At 34.6% G+C, this 24,165-nt stretch overlaps 1 protein-coding gene across 4 annotated transcripts in view; it reads right to left on the reverse strand.

Moving 5' to 3' along the window:
- TEX9 (testis expressed 9) overlaps positions 1–24,165 on the reverse strand; it is a 297,677-nt gene that overhangs the window by 54,767 nt on the left and 218,745 nt on the right. For all 4 annotated transcript variants that reach the window (XM_065941921.1, XM_065941918.1, XM_065941920.1 and 1 more), the window contains 4 exons: positions 14,911–14,974; positions 13,304–13,383; positions 3,111–3,156; positions 2,292–2,374 (listed from right to left, as the gene is read on the reverse strand). In XM_065941921.1, coding sequence (XP_065797993.1) covers positions 2,292–2,374; positions 3,111–3,156; positions 13,304–13,383; positions 14,911–14,974 — 273 coding nt within the window. The remainder of the gene's footprint in view (positions 1–2,291; positions 2,375–3,110; positions 3,157–13,303; positions 13,384–14,910; positions 14,975–24,165) is intronic.

Below are 24,165 nucleotides of genomic sequence, written 5' to 3' on the forward strand. Positions count from 1 at the left end.
GACATTGACAACGTAAAAAAATAAACAGAAACCTCAATTAAACAGTCAGGAGACCAGGAGGGGGAACTCTCACACCACGCGACAACAGCAAAGCCCGAGTATAAAGAAAGACTCCACTTCCTTTCCAGCTACGGCTCAGCTGATGAAAGCCTTTCTTCCCTACAGCCCTCCCAGCTTCCTCTTCCCCCTCAGAGTCACCCTTGCTTTGCTGTGCAGGGACCTGCATGTAGCTCGCCATGGTGACAGATCCCAAAGTGCAATTCTCTGCTGATTCCAAACAAACATATTTTTTACTAAAGAATTATTTGTTTTAGGTCAGCACTCTCAACTGAACACCAAAACTAAGAGTACTGAACTTGGCCTCCCAGGTCAAATCCAGACTACGGCTTTTAATTTTACATGCTGCTGGGAAAGAACTGTACAATTTGATATCACTCTAGTCATAAGTCTGCAAACACTGAATAACATCTTTTGAGAAACAATTGCAGAGTAAAGAGTTCTTAGCTCACACTCCACATATTTTCCACCTAAAGAAACATTATAAGCAGGATCAAAATCTACCAAAAAGTTGTGTTTTTTTTTAATTTTAAATAAGGGGAGAAATACGAAATAAAAGTCACTATCAAAGGCATTGAGGAATGGGCCAGCACTAATTCATTTAGTCTTTTTCTGAAAGCCTTACTTTTAACTTTAAAGCCTAACTCACTTTTAACACATAAGCAAAGGCTTTACAATTCTTTTGGGAAAAGAACCTTTTATTTAAAATGTAAACCTGAAGTCTGAAAGTAAGATAACCCTTTCCAGTTATGTATGTGCTTATGTATGCAGCATATGTTCTCTTTTCTTCTATCAATTTTAGATTTTTTTCCTCCTTATCCTTTCACCCTGTGTATCTGGTCTCTTGTATTCAAAAAACAAAAACTTTACTTGGCTTTTCTTGGTGAAGGTGAAAGAGGAGAGTAAAAAAGCTGGCTTAAAACTCAACATTCAAAAAACTAAGATCATGACATCAGGTCCAATCACCTCATGGCAAATAGATGGGGGAAAAGTGGAAACAGTATCAGACTTCATTTTACTGGGCTCCAAAATCACTGTGGACAGTGACGGCAGCCATGAAATGAAAAGATGCTTGCTCCTTGGAAGAAAAGCTATGACATACCTAGACAGCATATTAAAAAGCAAAAACATTAGTCAAAGCTATGTTTTTTCCAGTAGTCATGTATGGCTGTGAGAGTTGAACCATAAAGAAGCCTGAGTGGAAAAAAAAAAAAAAAAAGAAGCCTGAGTGAGCACCAAAGAATTGATGCTTTCAAACTGCGGTGCTGGAAGAGTCCCTTGGACATCAAGGAGATCAAACCAGTCAATCCTAAATCAATCCTGAATATTCACTGAAATGACTGATGCTGAAGCTGAAGCTCCAGTACTTTGGCCACCTGATGTAGAGAGTCAACTCATTGGAAAGGACCCTAATGCTAGGAAAGATTGAGGGCAAGAAGGGGGTGACAGAAGATGAAATGGTTGAATGGCATTACTGACTCGATGGACATGAGTTTGAGCAAATTCTGGGAGATAGTGAATGACAGGGAAGCCTGGCAAGCTGCAGTCCATGGGGTTGTAGTCGGACATGACTTAGCGACTGAACAACAAAAAGACACAAGGGTTAACAAAGATTTTTCCAGAATTATACTGCAATTATCAGTTTAAGTAAGCAACAGACATATAAATTTAATAATTTACTGTGAATTAGAAGCTGGTTGGCATAATCCACTGCAGGTGTGAGACTCCTTTTCAAGAAGGTCTACTATTCTAAAGAATCTCTTGGGTCTCCTTTTAGTGCTTAAAGTACTAAAAATAGTCTTGAAAATTTTTTTCACCCAAAACAATAGAATGTAAATTATAACTATACTGTAGTTTTATTGAGAGCATGCCAAAATCATTTTGTGTCTCAATATACACAATAATGCATGGTGTTCAAAAAGTGTAAGACTATTCAGTTTATTTGAGAGAACTAGGCAGAAAAAGACATCTAGGTTCTAGTTTCTGATCTAAGTAACTAGCTAAAAATAACAGTTAAAATTTTTGACATGTGGCATTTTTGCTTATCTAATCAGATATTTCTGATTAGAAGAGGCTTTAAATTACTAAATGTGGAGAAAAATACAGAGTGTAATTTTGTATCTTTTAGAGTATAAAAAGATCCAGAGAAACAAAACTTACTAGTTAAGAAGAATGATACTGTAAATTATGAAACTAAAAAAAAGAAAATAATATTTTAAAAAACTGTTGTATACCTTGAATTTGATTTCTTTCCTTTACTTGCAGAGTGTAGTTTGTTTTGAACTTTGTTTATGGGATCAACATTTTTGGTCTTTGGCTAAAGGAAAAGAATTTAAATGACTGATTAATTAATTACATTCTCATCAGTTGCCTAGGAAGGCAATTACATAATACACAGAATCACTAGTTTGCTACACAGAATTCCTATTTTCACAGAATTAATCAAACTGTATTTTAAGGAATCCAGAACTGTATAGCTAGAAAAGACCTAGTTATTACTAGAACCAAGAGATTTAAAGATAAGAAAATGAGTCCCAAAGATCTGAAGATATTCAGGTAGTTAGCAGAATGTTCAACTGGATGTTCTGATTTATAGAATTTAATTCTCCTCATCAATTCTTGTTCAGACACGTCTCCATGTATACTATTCCCTGGGTCTAAGATCCCCATGGATGGAATCTGTACATCCCAGTATGCCCAGCACCTGGAATAGTGATCTCTACACACTGTAAATATTTAAACAAATGGATAAACCTCCCAAATCACCTTCACTGTTTATAAATTCTTTTCTTTTTCAGATAGTCCATTTAAGAAGTTGGGGCTTCAGAGAGAAAACTAAAAATTAATGTATCTTCAAACTGTTCAGTGAAATTATGAGACAAAAAAGGATTCAATTTATTTTATGAGCAATATTTCATAAACATATATCTTTTAAATATCAAGGCTAGTAATCTATTTCTACAGAGTCATACTGTTTTGTATAAGAAAAACACTAAAAGTCAACCTAAATTCTACAGACTGTAATCACATTCACAAAAAGTTTAAGTTCATACCTTAGTTTCTGAATGTAAATGAACTGTCCCTTCAGACAATGGACGTCTACAGATAAAAAATAAACATCACATATCAACAGTAGATGGTACTAAACTGAGACATAATAAAATTCAATAGCAATTCTATCTGAAAGGAAAATATATAAAACTATCAAGTAGACTTTGCTATAATTCTAATTATACACATGTTAATTTACTTTGAGTGAGTGTCACAAACAAGAAAAGTGCTTTGGTCAAATAATTTTGTCTTTGAGAAGAAACACTATAAGTGCCAAATTTTTTGTAGGAAAATGTAGCACATATTTTAATGAACTGAAATCACAATGAGTAATATTGGCTTCACACAGGAATCATCTATTTTACAAAATGATTCACCACAGGGCTTTATATTGTAAAGTCCCTCAATGTTATTGTTTGTCTCACACATTTAAAAACGTAAAAACTTGATCAGGGTGTTTTTCCCCACTATATTATGAACTCCATGAGGGTAGCAATCATACTTCTGCCTTGTTCACTGCTCTATGCCTAGTCCTTGGCATAGCACCTGGCACATAAGCTCTTAAATTGGCACTAAATATTTGTTAAATGTATAAATAAATATATCTAAAATACATTTGTACAAAGTTTTTGGCTTAAAACACATAATGTTTGTTGGAGTCTGCAAACTATGGCCCACAGGCTTGGTTACCCACATCCATTTATGTACACACTGTCCTTGGCTGCTTTCACACTACAGTGACTGTATAGCCCACAAACCTAAAAATATTTACTATCTGGCTCTTTACAGAAAAAGTCTGTCTACCCATGACCAATTTTCTAGATCATCCCCAACGCATGTATTAATATTTCTAAAAACCAGCCACTTCAGTATCTATCACTGCTATTAAAAAAAAACAAAAACCCTCCATGTGTTCGGAGGACTCCTAACCAAAGTAGAGAACATACAAACAAAATTACTTTCTACCGGATGCCACCTACAGCCATCTAATAGCTGTACTTTTTGTTCAGTGCTAAACACAAAGATATACTTAAGATAGATATTAAATATAACCTCTTAAAGAACTAGAAATTGCTCTGGAAAGGGGGGGGGAAGGATTTCAAAATATCTTAAAATTAGAGACCAAAGAATAATTCTCATATATGACATGAAAATGCTTCCAAATTTTATTTATTTGGCTGTGCCGGGTCTTAGGCGTGACATGCAGCTCATGAGGGATCTAATTCCTCCACCAAGGATCCAAGCCTGATCCCCTGCATTGGGAGCATGGAGTCTTAGCCACTGGACCACCAAGGAAGTCTCAGTTTCCAAATTCTATACAAAATTAAGTGATCCCTTTAAATCATTCTTATTTTAAATCAGTATTTGCCATTTCCTTACATTTTTCTACATCTTCCATTTCTCCCTGCCCACCTACCATATACACATTCATAAGGACCAAAAGACATTTAACAGTTATCTGTCTCCCTCAGGTTTAGCAGAGTGCTACTACTTTAGCAGAGTACTTTAGTACTACTTGAGTACTATACACTACTTTAGCAGAGTGTATTTCCATGAAAGATAATTTCCACAGTATTCAGATTATTTTGGTAAGCTTCTTGGAAGGTTTGTGTGTAATGTGATTAAAATAACTTGTTTGGTAAACCTTACTTCCAGCAGACTGAAGGATAGGCACACTATACTGTCAGGAAACTGAGGTCTGGTTTCCCTACCATATTCACACAGGGAAAGTAACCCTGGATGTTGAAGACCTATTACAATAAATACTGTCTGACTACAATAATTTAATTCAATTATCACTGTTCCAAGCTGAAACATATTTGTCTCTTCACAGAATTACCTCCCATCTTTAGTAATTTCCAACCATCAAGTGCCATGTTTCACATGGCAAAGGCCATCTGTTCAAACACTAGCATTAAAAAAAATGGCCACCTGATCTAGGTAAGCAGAGGTGTCATCACCACTTTGCACTTTAGGAAAATTTAGTGAAAGAAAAACAACAGATTTATTTTCATGCTTGTAAAATCAGTCTCTCACTTGTTTCAACAGAAACCAGAGATTAGCAGCTGTTAACATCAATTCAATCTTTTTTATTTACTGGATAAAAACTGTACTTAATGGTAACTTAAATTTTGGAATTTTGGTAACAAACACTATCTTCCATAAAATATCAGAAAGCATTATGTACAATATGGATATGTAGTTTCATGTTATATATTATATATACACACACAGAAATGTATAATCAAATGAAGATATAAAGATATTTTTATGGAAAAAAATTTTAATTTCAAAAACATATTAAAAGTATGTTCATTTAATACACTAGGCATTAACTCCTTGGGAGCAGAACTTAGTCTGTTTACTCATCTCAGTATATCACCAATACATTAATTTGTTCAAAATTTATTTTGACCTAATTTATTTTTGGCACTAATAGTGTTCATTATTATTTTTTTTAGACGTACTGAAATAAAATTTACATATGGTAAAATATACCTTTTTAGGTGTACATTTCTATAAATTTTACAAAATTATATGTCATGTAACCATCACCACAACCAAGATAAAGAACATTTCCATCATCCCAAAAAGTTCCCTTGAGCCCCGTTGTAGTTAATTCCTTTCCCAAGTCCCACATAACCACTAATTCAATTTCTGTCCCTATAGTTTTACCTTTTTCAGAATGTCAAATAAATGAAATCATACAGCATATACATTTTTCAGTCTATCTTCTTTCACTCAGCATCCATGTTGTTGCTGTTATCAGCAGTGCATTGCCTTTAATTGCTAATTAAGACTCAATTACATGGATATACCATAATTTGTTTATCCATTCACCACTTGATGGATGTTTGAGTTGTTCCCAGTTTTGGCAATTATGAATAAAATGGCAATAAAAGTTTGTATGCAGGTTTTTGCTTGGACATATGTCTTCATTTTTCTTGGGTATATAGCTAGAGGGGAACTGCTTGCTGGACTGTATGCAATAATTATTCTTGACTAAATGAATAAGGTCCCAATATTTCAAATATGAGCCAAATATACTGCCACTTAAGTAATACTGCTTTGCTGTTTCCAAGGCCTTTAAGGTGTTTAAACATTAAACTCTCTCTGTGCAACTCTCATTGTCTGCTTCTTAGAAGACTGGGAGATCTCACAGCTATTCTAAGATTTAAACAATCACAAGCAGTTTTAGTCCATCATTCTTAATGTTCTTTTGCTGATAACTCTCTCAAAAGTTTCTTACCCATTTGATTCCAGTCAGTTACATGTGCCATTACCACACACTCATAACTCTTTAAGACTACTTCTTTACCCTGAACTCCTCTCTCTCTCCCTTCCTCCCACCTCTTCCCCCAAACTCAGTTTAAAAATAGGTTGCTTTGAGGTTGTCAAGCTTCTATAAGGGGACTACTACCTTTAGTTAGATCTTTACTCTGAGACATTTTATCCAAATGGATAAGTTCACTAGGTATAATTTAAAATGATCCTTGCCCCAAAAAAACCTTAATCCACTGGCAACTTCTATCAATAGTTGTGATAAAAATTTTTTATCATTTTAAGTCTGATCTTTGCCACAAAGATGAGCTTTAATATTTAATAGACTTTTATCCCTTAAACATTTCTTCAATTTTATCTCATAATTTCTTAGGTCTAAAAGCAGTTAACTCTCCAAAGTTAAGGGTGATCACGACAGTGTAGTACTGGCGTAAGAACTGATACACAGATCAATGGAACAGAACCGAGAGTCCAAAAATAAAGCCATTTTGTATGTCTCCAGCCAGGTGATTTTTACAAAGATGCCAAGACCATTCAACAGAGGAACTAGAATGAAAGCTGACCCTTATCTCACACCATGTAAAAAACACTAACCATGTAAAAAAACATTAACCCGAAACGGATCAGAGACCTAAGTGTAAGAGACAAAATGATACAACTTTCTTAGGAGAAAAGATAGTAGATCTTAATGACCTTGGATTGAGCAATGGACTCTGTGATATAACTCCTAAAACACAAGGAGTAAAAGAAAAACAAAAAAACAGACCTCATCAAAATTAGAAGCAGGTGACTTTTTGAACATTACAAGACCTATAATTCCTAAAATTTCCATATTCCCTTTCACTTCTACTTACGAAACAGCCAATTCTTTCCTAAACTTATCTTTCTCATAATACAGTGTCAATACAGCTAATAATAAGAGCACATACTATAATACTGTGTTTTCCAACCTCTTCCTTAAGAACACTGGTTCATCAGACATTCGTTCAACCTTGCAATTTATAAAACGTGACAAGTTTTACTAAATTCACTGCCACTATTTAACAGCACTCTTATCTTTCCAGCCTCCAAAATCAGTGTCTTTGCTGGTACTGCCTAACAACTAAGTGAAAACCACACTTTTAGAATATTTGTTATACAGCACCTGACTCAGTACCAATTGCTTTACTAGTTAAGGTAGGCTACGATATTAACCCCAAAATCTCAGTGGCTTAACACACTCAAAGTAGCAGAGAGGGAGAGAGGGCCCTTTTTTTCCCAATGTTCCACACTGCCACCCAGTTTATTCATAAATATTTTTTTTGTTCCCTAATTTCTTTAGACATATCTAAAACTCACTGCAGATGGTGAGTGCAGTCATGAAATTAAAAGACGCTTACTCCTTGGAAGGAAAGTTATGACCAACCTAGATAGCATATTAAAAAGCAGAGACATTACTTTGCCAACAGAGGTCCATCTGGTCAAGGCTATGGTTTTTTCAGTGGTCATGTATGGATGTGAGAGTTGGACTGTGAAGAAAGCTGAGTGCTGAAAAATTGATGCTTTTGAACTATGGTGTTGGAGAAGACTCTTGAGAGTCCTTTGGACTGCAAGGAGATCCAACCAGTCCATCCTAAAGGAGATCAGTCCTGGGTGTTCATTGGAAGGACTGATGCTGAAGCTGAAACTCCAATACTTTGGCCACCTGATGTGAAGAGCTGACTCATTGGAAAAGACCCTGATGCTGGGAGGGATTGGGGGCAGGAGGAAAAGGGGATGACAGAGGATGAGATGGCTGGATGGCATCACCAACTCGATGGGCATGACTTTGAGTAAACTCCAGGAGTTTGTGATGGACAGGGAGGCCTGGTGTGCTGCGAAACATGGGGTCACAAAAAGTCGGACACGACTAAGCGACTGAACTGAACTACAAGTTCATATGAAATCTAGGGGGGAAAAAGATCTAATATACCTTATATCTATTAATTTATTTATTTTTACCTAATTTCACATGCAATTTTAAAAGAAAAAAGGTACAGTTCATGAAGACAGGTTTAGAAATCTTATCAACTGTAGTGTGGATCTCAGGGAAATCCATCCATCTGTGGGTCCTAGATAAGCTTCCAAACTACTTTAAGCTGTAGTTTTCTCATTTATTTTGTTTTGCAGTTTCCTCATTTTTAAAATGAGGACAGTAACACTGATTTCAAAATAACACTTTGAGAATTAAATGAAATAAATGAGGTAAAAGGTTTACATTGTATCTGACTGGTATAAGCCCCCAATTATTAGTATTTTTATAACTTACATTATTCTTCAAATTATAGATTTCCCATAATTACATACATGTTATAAACAGATATTATAAACAGATCCACATACACTATCCAGTAAAAATGGTGTTATCCCAGATTTCAAGCTATTATACAAAGCTACAGTAATAAAACAGTATGATATTTGCATAAAACTGACACATAGATCAATGGAACAGACTACAGAGCCCAGAAATGAACTTGCTCAATCAATTTATGACAAAGGAGCCAAGGGTATACAATGGGAAAATAGTAGTTTCTTCAATAAACAGTGTCAGGAAAAATGGACAGTCACATATAAAAAAATGAAAATGGACCACTATCTTATACCATACACAAAAAATAAACTCAAATGGATTAAACATCTGAATGGAAAACCTAAAACCATAAAACTCCTAGAAGAAAAACATGGGTGGTTAGCTCCTCGAGACTTGTCTTAGTGATTATTTTTTGGATTTGACACCAAATGCAAAGGCAACAAAAGCAATAATACACCAATGGGACTGTATCAAACTGAAAAGTTTTTGCACAGCAAAATTTTTTAAAAAATCAACAAAATGAAAGGTAATTTACTAAATAGGAGAAACTATTTGCAAATCATGTATCTGGCAAATGGTTACTATCAAAAATACATTTTAAAAATCTCATTAAACTCAAATAAAATAACCCAACAAACTGATTTAAAAATGGGCAAAAGATGTGAATAGACAGTTTCTAAAGAAGACATATAATTGCCAACAGATGCATGCAAAGATACTCAATATCACTAACCATCAGGGAAATATAAATCAAAACTTCAGTGAGATATTATACCTGTAAGAATAGCTATTATCAAGAAGATAAGAGATAACAAATGCTGGCAAGACTGTGGAGAAAAGGGAAACCTTGAACACTGTTGTCAGGAACATAATTTGGTACATTCACTTTGGAAAGCAGTATAAAAGTTCCTCAAAAATTAAACATAGAACTATCATATGACCCAGCAATCTAACTTCTGGGTATTTATGCAAAGAAAATAAGGACACTATATATATATATATATATATATATATATTTTTTTTTTTTTTTTTTTACATATAAACACCTCCATGTTCATTCCAACAGTATTTATAATAACCTAGATATGAAAACAACCTAAATGTCCATCGAGGAATGAACAAGCAAAGAAAATGTGCATGTTCTCTCTCTGATATTACATATATGCAAATACTAAAATATTCTATAAATTATATATATATATATATAAATATTATTTGGCCATAAAAGAGAATAAAATCTTGCAATTTGTGACAACATGAATGGACTTGAAGGCATTACACTAAGTGAAATAAGTCAGAAAAAGAAAACTACACAGTGATCTCACTTATATGGAGAATCTAAATGCAAACAAACAAAAGGTAGTTGCTAGAGGCTGGCTGGTGAGGAGTAGGTGAAATGGGTGAAAGGAGTCAAAGGGTACAAACTACCAATTATAAAACAGATAAGTCACAGGACGTAATGTTCAGTATGGAGACTATACTTAATAATACTGCATTATATACTAGAATGCTGCTAAAAATAAAAGGTAGATCGTAAAGGTTCTCATCACAGAAGAATGGTTCAAGATGGCTGTGCAGAAGGACATGCATTTGTCTCCTCCTGCAAGAACACCAAAACTGTAGCTAGCTGTTCAGTAATCACCAACAGGAGCATGCTGGAACCCACCGAAAAAAAAGATAGCCTATCTCCAAAGACAAAGAAGAAGCCACAGTGAGACAGAAGGAGGGGTGCAATCACAATGAAACCAAATCCTATACCCCCGCTGGGTGGGTGACCCATAGACTTAAGAACAAAAATATCAAAGAAGTGTTCGCATTGGTGTCAAGGTTCTGAACCCCACATTAGGCGTCCCGGGGATCCGACAAAGGGACTGGGAATCCCCAGGAAATCTGCTGTGAGGGCCACCGGGTTTTGATTATAGGACTTCAGGAGGACTGGGAGAAACAGAGATTCCAGTCTTGGAGGGCACAAACAAAATTTTACATGCACAAAGACCCAGAGGAAAGGAGCAGTGACCCACAGGAGACTGAACCAAAACTACCTGCTGGTGTTGGAGGGCCTCCTATGGAGGTGTAGTCGGCAGTGGCTCATCACAGGACGGGGGCACTGGAAGGTGCCCCTTGGTGTAAACCCTCTTGGAGTTCACCATTAACCCAACCACAGAGCCCACAGACCCCAGGGCTGGGTCAGGCCAAACAACCACCAGGGAGGGATGCAACCACACCCATCAGTAGATAACTGGATTAAAGCTTTACTGAGCAAGGCCCTGCCCACCAAAACAAGACCCAGTTTTTCCCATCACCAGTCCCTCCCATCAAGAAGCTTACACAAGCCTCTTAGCCCCATCCATCAGAGGACAGACAGAAGCAAGATGAAGCACTGTCTCACTAAAACAAAAACCATATTACAGTTAATCATGATGAAAAAGCATAAAGTTACATCCCAGATGAAGGGACAAGATAAACCCCCCTCCCCCAAAATTAAATGAAGTAGAGAGAGGCAACCTCCAGAAAAAGAACTCAGAATAATAATAGTGAAGACGATCCAGGATCTCAGGAAAAGAATGGAGGCAAAGATTGAGAAGATGCAAGAAATGTTTACCAAAGACCTAAAGAACAGAGATGAATAATACACTAGAAGGAATCCCTAGCAGAGTAACTGAAGCAGAAGAACAGATAAATGACCTGGAGGACAGAATGGTGGAAATCACTGCCACAGAACAGAACATAGAAAAAAGGATGAAAACAAATGAAGACAGCCTAACAGACCTCTGGGACAACATTAAATGCACCAACATTCGCATTAGAGGGGTCCCAGGAGCAGAAGAGAGACAGAAAGGACATGAGAAAATATCTGAAGAGATAACAGCTGAAAATTTGCCTTAATATGGGAAAGGAACTAGTCAACCAAGTCCAGGAAGCACAGTGAGTCCCAAGCAGGATAAACCCAAGGAGTAACACACTGAGACAAACAGTAATCAAACTGACAAAAATTAAAGACAAAGATAAAATATTAAAAGCAACAACAGAAAAACAACAATAACAGACAAGGAAACTCCCATCAGGCTATCAGCTGATTTCTCAACAGAAATTCTGCAAGCCAGAAGGGAAGGGCATGGTATGTTTAAAGTGACGAAAGGGAAGAACCTACAACCAAGGATACTCTACCCAGTAAGACTCTTCTTCAGATTTGACGGAGAAATCAGTAGCTTTCCAGACAAGCAAAGGTGAAAAGAATTCAGCACCATAAAACCAGCTTTACAACAGATGCTAAAGTAACTTCTCTAGGCAGGAAACACAAGAGAAGGAAAAGACCTACAGAAAATAAATCCAAAACAATTAAGAAAACAGTAACAGGATCATACATATCAATCATTACCTTAAATGTAATGATTAAATGCACCAACCAAAAGACACAGACTGGCTGGGCAGATGAAAACACGTGCATGTACATACTTCTACCCACTTACCACATCAGTCTGCTTAACAAACACCCAAACACTTAAGTTGTATGTAATTATTTTATACTGTTAAGTTAATCATATTCTCATTATGGCTTGCAATTGTAATTATCTTTTATTTTTTGTCTGGCCATTGATTGTGAAAACTGATAAACATATTTTACCATTGTGATTATGTAACTATTACTCATTTAGTACCAATGTATCATGATTGGTCAACAGAAAAATAATAGAACTCTGTATCACCAAAACTAGGATCTAACAGAAAAACCTGTAATCACTTTATAAAATCCAGATGCATTTCAGAATTATCTTGAAACTTTTTTGGGGAAAAAAAAATGCTCAGGTATTGCTTTTTTTCTCCAGAGCTCCAGATATGTTTCTAATGAGTAGTCATGTTTAAAAACAACTGGACTATCTGATGATCTTTTACTTTTATCTAGTTTGTTTCACTATTTCTATTTCATATTCAGTGCTCCCATTTCATTTAGTTTATGTTTTCCAATATCTCCATCTCTTTTTTTTTTTTTATGTTCTTTCTCATGCTATCAAGTGTAGTAGAAAAGCTTTTGTATACATATATATAAATACGATAATATATGTATTTTGGAAAACTTACGAATTTTTGCCTAACTAAAAATTTTATGACATTTTGATTCCACTTGTTTAACTTCGTTGAATAGAATGCTAGATTTATAATTAAAAAACAGATATGCAACAAGCAACAAAGGTTTACTGTAGAGCATAGGGAACTATAGTCAATATCCTGTGATAACCTATGATGGACAATAATTTCAAAAATAATATGTATATTTGTAAAACCGAATCATCTTGCTGTGCACTTGAAACACTGTAAATCAACTATACTTCAATAAAATAAATATTTTTTTTAAAAAAAGGTTCTCATTACAAGGAAAAAAGATTCTGTAATTATGTACGGTAATAGATATTAAGTAGACTCATTGTGGTGATCATTTCACAATACATATAAATACTGAATCATGCTGTATACCTAAAACTAATATAACATTGTATGTCAATTATACCTCAATTTAAAAAAAAAGTAAAGCATCTACCCGGTAAAAAAATATTTTTAAGGTGTTTGAGAATATAAGTCACTTACCTAAAGCTGTAATCATCTTTGTCTTCATATGATTTAATTTGTGCTGAAACAGACTTAGATCGTACTTCTTGCTGATCTCTCTAAATAAAACAAAAGTAAGTCATAAAGAAAAAAACTCACAAAACTAGGATATATTCAAGTGCCTTTCTGATCATTAATCATTTCAGAATTGTCCACAATTTCTATAAAATCAAAGCACACAATTCTCAAAGCTATGGTATCAAAATAAGGTCTGTAACAATGTAGTTTCATCTTTCATTCATTCTTGGTTAGGAAAGTCACTCTAAGGGAAAATTGTAAGAATGTTAATACCTCTAAATGATCTTAGCTGACTTCTTCCCAACTATATTAGGGCTTCCATCTTGTGTAACATGCAAAAGAAGTAAGGTTCGCAAGAAATGAAAACATAAATTCATTTAATGAATACAAAAAATTTGTCTCAAATCAGACAAACTTCAATGTTATGATGACCAGACAGAAATTAAAATGCTAAAAATGAAGCAATAAGATTGAAAGCTTTTGAAGATTATGTATCAGTATGAAAGTAAGAAAACAAAAATTCAATATGGCAATTAGTCAGAGGACTAATGGATTTGATCAGAACACATAATGAATCCCTCATTCTACTATAATGTGGGGTTTCTTTGTTCAAATTATTTTCTGGCTCTTCAGAACAGACACAAACAAAAGATGTGATAAAGTATTTATTTTTAAATAAAATATTTAATTACAAATGCAACTAACAAATCTATAACCATTATCTACATCTATTACCTGAAATGTTATGTTCCTATACTAACAAATAATGAAGGTTCTGTCTAAGGCATTAAAATATTACCTATTCTTCAGTGACCCCATCAACTCTAAAGTGAGATGGGGATGGGGTTTAAATGAAAGAGAATTATAGCTGAATTAAAACAAAAAATGAAACAAGTTTGAAAGCAGCTCTAAGGAATACTACTATAGCCTATCAATTAGGATGTTTATTCCTCTAAGGAATACTACTTATCCTACCATTAATAATGGGAAAGCTGATGCTTAGGGTGGGACATTTAAAGAAGGAATAGCCAATTTGGTAGTCAGAATGGGGCAAATATCCTTATATTGTCTAGTAATATAGCTTCACCACATCCTGACTATAAATCTGATTATGGACTAGGCCTAAGAATTTGAGTTACATCTAACTGCAGAGTTTAAGAAACAGATTACCATCTGAGCATTAGTGATAATCATTATTCTTTATTCAACTTTTGTCCAGAAACCGTATCCTTACTGAATTACTAGTACTAATTCAATATAGCTACTCACAAACATTAATCTTAAAATAGTAGGAAATATTATTAAATATTAAGGTAGCTATTAATTAGATGATTGGAATATCAAAATGGAAAACACTTTTTCAGTAGCTTTTAGAAAATGTGTGCTTCTCAAAAACATATATATGCATATATACACATACCTATGCACATATTGATTTTCAATTTATAATAATTCACTGAACTGAAAATTTATGCTTTGGCACTTTTTGTATGTATGCTATACATCAAATTAAAAAGCAAAAAAACAAGCACTGACATGGAAATACTAATAATTGTACATTTACTTACTATTACTTCCTCAGCTTGTCGAACCAGATCAGCTGTTTTTGCCTCTAATTCTGCATTTAAACGTCTAAAAGCAGAAAATAATTTAATAGCTGTGATACACTGAAGACTGTAACACAAAGCTAAAGAAACTGAATTTCAATAACTACACTTCAGTGAAGTCAACAAATGCCAAAACATACACATGACATTTTTACTTAAAAATTAACATAACTATTAGAAAGATTATTTCCAAATCCCCATGATTCCTTCTTCTTTGTGGCTGAAATTCAAATGGTGTAAATATTAGCCTCTCCATATAGTAGTAAAAATATTTCATTACAAGTGCAACTAACATTGCCCTTACTTAAAGTAGAATGATTTATTTGGAAAGAATAAACTGGGTGGGTTCAACTCAGTTTCACTCTTCCTGTTCTTGGGATTCTGAGGGGGCTCACTCAGTTATATACTTCAGTATAAGCTTCATCAGAAATACAAGCAATTCCTTTGACCTCCACCTGCCATTTCTCTTTCTTCCATCTATCTGGAATCTAGCAAAGAACAGGAATATTATTTGGTTCCATTAAGACTGTAAGAATACCAATGCCACTGAAGGAAACTGTTTTGAAAGGAAAAATTGCCCGTAATCCTACCACCATTATCAGATGATTTTTAGTATTCCCTTAATTTTCATCTGTAAGCACATACCCAATGTTGTATTGTTCCCCCATAACAATATAGGTGGGATATATTTACCTGTATATAAGTTTTAAAATTAATGCCTTAAACGGCTATAAAATATACTGAAGAGTTGAATTCAACATAGTGTACTAAACTGTTCCGCTTGTTCAAGTTCCCTTCTCTGTTTTAAAGGTTAACATTATAATAAACATCTTCAAAAGCATATAACTTAGTTATATTCATAGGTCACATTTCTAGATGATGTAAGCTCTTCTGAAATTTTATGAAGAAAATATGCAAAACACTTTTTAAAATGAGATATCTTGTGTTTTTAGATATGTAATATAGAGGTAATGCACACCAGTGATGACCCCCACTCACACAGAGAAAAAAAGCAGTCTGATGTTTCAAGAAGTATTTTTATACCCTAGGATGAGTTAATCAAAAGAAATAATATCTAATGCAGTCTTAAAGTTGTATTCAAGATGCCTTTACCTGATTTTCCACATTTTCCTAACAAGAACCATGAGAGGTGTCTGGTCAACACAGTAGACTGAGGTAACTCAAAAGACTACTCTTCTGCTCCAAAACCCATAGAAATCCTGGATAAACTGTCATAAAGGAAATGTTGCTAAACTTATACTCAGGCAAAGAAAACACCCTGGCACTAAAATTGTAGCAGTAACTCAAAGTGAGAGCAGTAAACAGGAACAGAAGCCGAAACAGCTTAACAGCTAGAAACCAATGCACTTGAGGGAGTCATAAAGGGCTACACCTGTGAACCACAGACTACAAAAACACCGCCCATAACCTTAGGTGAATGGAAATGAAACTAAAGCCATGTGTGGAAAAGATTCTCCTATGAGTAATTAGAGCACACAGAAGTGTATTCCAAGTTCATCTTACCCAGATGGTATAGGGACACTAGGCCAAAACTTTAATATAGAAAGTTGGCTTAGAACCAGTGAAAACTGATAAGCTAATAAACTGAAATGCAAAACCCCCCTTAGGAATATTTAGTCATCTAGAACAAATGCAACTCTCTCAGAAAGCAAATTCTACTAAAGATGCCTTCACAAAGATAATAAATTGCATTAAGAAATAAGTTTCCAGGATGGACAATCAACAGATACAAACAAAATTTGCACCAAAAGACATGGAGATAATAAAACAACCTAAGAAAGAATTTTAAATAGCACTTTTCAATAAGAAAGGAAAAAAAAGAATAGAAACCATTAGGCAAAAACCAAGCATTGTAAACATATATTCAAAAAAACACTGAATTTGGAAAACAGCCAAACAGAAATTACATAATGAAAATAGTTAATGTAAATAAAACTCAAATGCAATGGATAAGTTGAACAATAGAATGAAGAGGGAATGAATGAATTAAAAGACAGATACGAGAAAATTACCAACAAAAAGGTACAGAGAAACAAAAAGATAAAAATGCAAGAGAGAGTTTAACATCTATTAAAGACAGACTAAGACAAAGATAGATTATAGCAACCTAATAGACACTGCAGAAGAAAATCCCAGAAAAGGAGGAAATGCCAAAATTTAGAGAGATATGCTGAGTATAATCTAAGGAAGTGGGATACATCCAGTTCAGTTCTTTCTCTGGATTGTCCTAGCTATTAGGGATCTTTTGTGTACCCATACAAATTTTAAAGTTATTTGTTCTAGTTCTGTTTAAAAAAAAATCCCATTTGTATTTGGATAGGACTGCAGTGAATCCACAGACTGGCTTCAGTAATGGTCATTTTAACAATATTAATTCTACTAATCTATGAATACAATATATCTTTCACCCTCTTTGTGTTGTCTTGAATTTCTTTCATCAGTGTCTTCAGTTTTCTGAGTACAGATCTTTTACCTCCTTAGATTTATTCCTAAGTATTTTATTATTTTGATGCAATTATAAATGGGTTTCTTTCCTTTATTTCTATTTCTGATAGATTGCTTTTAGTGTACAGTGGTGGCTGGTGGTTTAGTTGCTAAGTCATGTCTGAGTCTGGTGACCACATGAGCTATGCCCACCAGCCTCCTCTATCCACGGGATTTCTCAGGCAAGGATACTGTTGTGGATTGCCATTTCCTTCTCCAGGGAATCTTCTCGACCCAGGGGTCAAACCTGGGTCTCCTGCATTGCAGGCAGTCTCTTGCATTGCAGGCGGATTCTTTTACCAACTGAGCCACCAGGGAAATGAGTATTAATTTTGTATTTTGCAACTCTACTGAATTCACTGATGAGCTGTACTAGCCTTCTGGTGGCATCATTAGGATTTTCTATGTATAGTATCCTGTCAGCAAACGACAGTTTTACTTCTTCCTTTCCAGTTAAGATTCCTTTTTTTTTTTTTTCTCTGATTTCCATGGCTAGGACTTTCAATACTATGCTGAATTAAAGTGGTAAGAGTGAGCATCCTGATCTTAGACGAAAATGCTTGTTCCTGATCTTAGATGAAATGCTTTTAGTTTTTCACCACCAAGTACTATGTCAGCTATGAGCTTATACGTGTGTCTTAGTCACTCAATCGTGTCCGACTCTTTGCAACTCCATGGACTGTAGCCTGCCAGGCTCCTCGTCCATGAAAGTCTCCAAGCAAGAAAGGTGGGGTGGGTTGCCACAGCTTTCTCCAGGGGATCTTCCCGACCTAGGGATTGAACCTGGGTCTCCTGTATTGCAGACAGTTTCTTTATCATTTGAGCTACCTGGGAAGCCCATGAGCTTATATATGGACTTCATTATTTTGGAATATATTCCCTCTACATAAACATTGTGGAGAAGGAAATGGCAACCCACTCCAGTATTCTTGACTGGAGAATCCCACGGACAAAGGAGCCTGGTGGGCTACAGTCCATGGGGTCGCGAAGAGTCGGACATGACTGAGCGACTAACACACACACATACATTGAGAGGAGAGTTTTTATCATAAATGGATGTTGAGTTTTGTGAAATGCTTTTTTTGCATTTGATTATATGGTCTATTCAGATAATCATATGATTTTTATGCTTCTTTTGTTAATGTGTGTTTCACATTGATAGATTTCCAGATATTGAACCACCCATGCACCCCAGGATAACTCTCACTTGATCACAGTGTATGATCCTTTTAATATATTACTGGATTCAGTTTACTAATATTTTATTGAGGATTTTTACATTGATGTTCATCAATGACATTGGCCTATAATTTTCTTTTTTGCAATATCTTTGTATAGTTTTAGTATCAAGATGATGCTGGCCTCATTCAATGAGTTCAGAAGTGTTCCTCACTCTGCAACTTTTTGGACTTGTTTTAGAAGGATAGGTATTAACTCTTCTCTAAATGTTTGGTAGAATTCTTATTATTCTTCTTGGTTAGATCCACAAATCATACTACAAAGCTATGGCAGGTGAAACAGTATGGTACTAGAACAAAAGCAGACACATAGATCAATGGAGCAGAATGGTGAGTCCAGAAACAAACCTACATTTACATGGGTAACTGTGATAAAGCAGACAAAAATATACAGTGAAGAAAAGACAGTCTTTCAATAGTCATGCTGGGAAGATGGGCTGCTACATTTAAAAGAATAAAATAAGAACTTTTTTCACACCATATACAAAAATAAACTCAAAATGGATTAAAGACCTAAATGTAAGACCACAAACCATAAAATCTGAGAAGAAAACATAGGTAGAATATTCTTTGACATAAATCACAGCAATATTTTTTGCATCTGTCTCCTAAGAAAATAAAATACATACATACATGCACAGGATCTAATTAAACTTGAAAGGGAAAAAAAAAGGAAAGGAAACCACTGACAAAATGAAAAAACATCTACTGAATGGAAGAAAATATTTGCAAATGATACGACTAACAAGGGTTTAATATTCAAAATATATGAACAGCTAATACTACTCAATACTGAAAAAAACAAAACAAATAATCTGGTTAAAAAATGGGAAGAAAACTTGAAAAGGCATTTACCCAAAGAAGAATACAGATGGCCAATGGGCACATGAAAAGCACAACATTGTTAATCATCAGAGAAATGTAAAGCAAAGCTATAATATGACCTCATACCTGTCAGAACGGCTATTATCAAAAAGACCACAAACAACAAATGTTGGCAAGAATGTGGAGAAAAGGGAACCCTCCTACACTGTTGGTGGGAATATAAATTGGTGCAGCCACTGTGGAAAACAGTATGGCAGTTTCTCAAAAAACTGAAGATGTTAACTCCCATAAGACCCAGTAATTCCACTCCTGGATATACATCCAACACAAATGAAAGCACTACTTTGAAACAATACATGCACCCCGATGTTCACAGCAGCATTCACAAGAGCCAAGATAGGGGAGCAACCTGTATGTTCATCAACAGATGAGTGGATAGAGGATGTGGCATAAAAACACATACACACACACAATGATATACTGTTCAGTTATGAAAAAAACGAAATTCTGCCATTTGCCAAAGCAACATGAATGGACTTGGAGGGTATTCTGGTTAGTGAAACACGTCAGACAGAGAAAGACAAATACTGTATGTTATCGCTTATGTGTAAATCTAAAAAATAAAGCAAATGAATGAATATAACAGAACAGAAAAAGACCCACATACATAGAGAACAAACTAATGGTTACCAATGGGAAGAGGGAAGAAGAAAGGCGTATGATAGTGGTAAAGGATTAAGATATACAAACTACTGAGTATGAAATAAATAAGATACAAGGATATATGGACTTCTCAGGCGGAGCTAGTGGTAAAGAACCCACCAGCCAACGCAGGAGACAATGTGAGACACAGGTTTGATCCCTAGGTGAGGAAGATCCCCCGGAGGAGGGCAGAGCAACCCACTCCAGTATTCTTGCCTGGAGAATCCCATGGGACAGAGGAGCCCAGCAGACTACAGTCCATAGGGTCGCAGAGAGTCAGATATGACTTAGCACACACGCACAAAGATATACTATACAACACAGGAAATACAGCTGTTATTTGACAATAAAATTAAATGGAATAAATCTATAAAAGTTTTGAATCACTATGCTATACACCTAAACTAGTATAATACTGTAAATCAAGTATACCTCAATAAACCAAAAACAAAAATTATTTGAAACCTGAAGACTACAGCAAGAGACATAAAACAAAAGACACTACTTTTTATAAAAAGAAATAATGCTGAGAATTTTCCATAAATGAATACCAGACAGAATCAAAAAAAACAAATCCACACCTGTACACTGGATAAAACTGCATAACCTCAAAGACAAGAATATTCTCTAAATTACAAGTCAAACATTTAAAAAGAAGAGAGAAAAATAGTCTACTAGCATGATTATCTTAGAAGCTGACTGCAGATGGCTTATCAATATCTCTAGATTACAATGGTACCTTTGGACAACCAAATGGTACTTTTAATGAACTGCCAGGAGGTGGGGTGCAGGGACTAGCCATTTCAAGTTTTATATTCAGCTAAACTATCTTTGAATAATAAATGCAAAGTAAAATTTTCAGGTAAGAATGGTGAATTTAAGACTCAGATTTTCACAAAGAAAAGTAATGAATGCTCTATGCTTCAGAAAAGAGGAAACTGAACTTAGAAAAAAAAGTAATCATGATACACAGAAATGACAAAACAGGATGATAAATCTAAATTAGCACAGAATATGAAAATAACAGGTAGGGGTATTCAAAGCAAAGGGGGAATAAGTATCATTTAACTTGCAAACAAGGGAAACCAAGTTAAACTATTCTGAGGTCTTTCCAAAAACAATAAAGGGAAAATAAAGGGAAAACTTATTCAACCAATAAATGACAGAAAAGAAACAAAGAAAAGGCACAAATAGAAAACAAAAAAATAAGATGACGAAACTTCAAATCAACAAACAAAATACTATAAATTCACTTATTAGAAGGCAGAAATTATCAAGAGAGTATAAAAGAAATGTTCTTAATAAAGCTAAATTACATACAAAGATTGAAAATAAAAGAATGAAAAAGATGCAAAGACAATACAAATAATGAAAGGAATTATTCAAGAGGTTTTAAATAAAATGATATAGCCCCCAAACAAAATGGACACAATTATAAGGAGAAATCTTTAAGTTATAATTATAGCTGATTTTAGTACACCTCTCGGAGAAGGAATTGGCACCCCACTCCAGTACTCTTGCCTGGAAAAATCCCATGGACGGAGCCATCACATTCACTTCTCATTTTCATGCGTTGAAGAAGGAAATGGCAACCCACTCCAGTGTTCTTGCCTGGAGAATCCCAGGGAAGGGGGAGCCTGGTGGGCTGCCGTCTATGGGGTCTCACAGAGTCAGACACGACTGAAGTGACTTAGCAGCAGCACCTCTAACAGAAGCCAATACAGTTACTGGAGAAAAAAATAATGAGGATACCGCTATTATGGATAGCAAAAAGTAATTAGCTTGATCTAAGTTATTAGTCAACAAATAGTAAATACACTTTCTATCAAAGAATACACTGAATATTTACAAAAATTAAACATGTACCTGGTCACAACTAAGCTTCAAAACACTTTTGAAAATAAATCACACATATATTCTCTGACCATAGTACAATTAAAAATAAAATTTTAAATAACAAAAATAAAACAAGCAAACAAACAGATGCTTGGGAATTACAAAAACACACTCCTAAAATAAACACTATGAAAATTATAAAATATTCAAAACTAAATAATCAGAAAGAATAGAAATATCAAAACAGATCTTGAAATACAGCTATGGCTGCAGAGAAATATTAAATGTATTAAATTTAAATGCAAAAATTAAATGTATTAAAAATTAGAAAACTAAACTAAAAAAAGAAAAACTAAATCCACAATTAGAAGAAAAAGAAATTATAAAAATAAGGCTAATGAAAAAAATTTTATCACAGAAAATTAGCAATAAAACCAAAAGTTAATTCTCTGAAAAAACCAATCAAACATATATACTTCCCAATAAGACTGACAGAAAAGGTCTGAAAAGAACATATGTATTAAGTTACAGATATAGTTAAGACTTAAAATATAAGAGCATAATTAGAATAAATGTGTCTTGATACACATACATGAAGTGGACAGTTTTCTAGAAAACTAGCAAATAACCGAAATTTATTCTGGAAGCAATAATTATTAAAGAAACAATTCACAGGGAAAAAAAAAAAACCTCACACTAGACTCAGTTTCACAATTTTAATCATAGGGCAGATGATCTCTGATTACAAGAAGCTTCCAAGAACAGAATAAAACAAAAAAAGAAAGCTACTCAGTTTATTTTATGAAGTCAGGATAATAATGATATCAAAATCAGAAAGGAAAAGAACTAGAAAAAAACGTAGGACCAATTTCACTTTGTTAATAGATGAAATAAAAAATCTACATAAAATTAAAGCAATCTAATCCAGGGGACTTTCAAAGAAAACAATAAACCTGTCTTTGTAGTTTAGTATGTTAAAACATTAAATGAAGGGGTGAAAAAATCTTCATCACCTACATTAATTTGGGTGGGGGACTTTGTTAAAATTTAACATTCATTCGAAATACAAAAAAAGGATATAATATTGTCAATGAGAGAGACCTGGGTTCGATCCCTGGATCGGGAAGAGAAGGAAAAGGCTACCCACTCCAATATTCTGGCCTGGAGAATTCCATGGACTGTATAGTCCAGGGGGTCACAAAGAGTCGGTCATGACTGAGCAACTTTCACTTCACTTCACATCCTAGACTAAAAAATAAAGAATTAATGGAAGCTGTGTCCTTAAGGCTGATAAAAAAATATTTACTCAAAACTCTACAGCATGATGGGAATGTAAAATGATACAGCTATTATGGAAAACAGTATGGAGATTCCTTAAAAAATAGCTAGGCATAAATCTAGTTATTGAAAACAGTATGGAGAGTAAGAAACTAGGAATAAACCTTATAACCCAGGAATACCACTACTGGACATACGCCCTAAGAAAATCACAATTTTAAAAGACACATGTACCTCAATGTTCATTGCAGCAATATTTACAATAGCCAGGGCATGGAAGTAACCTAGATGTCCATCGACAGATAAATGGATTAGGAAGTTGTGGTACATTTATACAATGTAATAATACTCAGCCATAAAAAGGAACGAATCTGAGATAGTTGTCATGAGGTGCATGAACCTGGAGCCTCTCATGCAGAGGATGAGAAAAACAAGGAAGAGAAGAAACAAGTATTGTATATTAATGCATATACATGGAATCTAGAAAAACAATACTGATAAATCTAGTAGAGAATGGGCTTGTGGACACAGCAGAGGAAGGTTAGGGTGGGACAAATTAAGAAAGTAGCATTGACATATATATACTATCATACACTAAAACAGTTAATGAGGAAGCTGCTAAATAACATAGGGAGCCCAGGCTGGTGCTCTGTGATGACCTAGAGGGGTGGGGTGTGGGGACAGGAGGGAGGCTAAGGAGGGATGATATATATATAATTATGACTAATTCACATTGTTGAACAGCAGAAATCAAGGCAAAATTATAAAGCAATTTCCCACCAATTAAAAAATAAAATTTACAAAACATGGATAACCAACAAGGATCTAATCT

This window comes from Muntiacus reevesi, chromosome 7, assembly GCF_963930625.1.
Source record: "Muntiacus reevesi chromosome 7, mMunRee1.1, whole genome shotgun sequence".
Classification (NCBI taxonomy): Eukaryota; Metazoa; Chordata; class Mammalia; order Artiodactyla; family Cervidae; genus Muntiacus; species Muntiacus reevesi.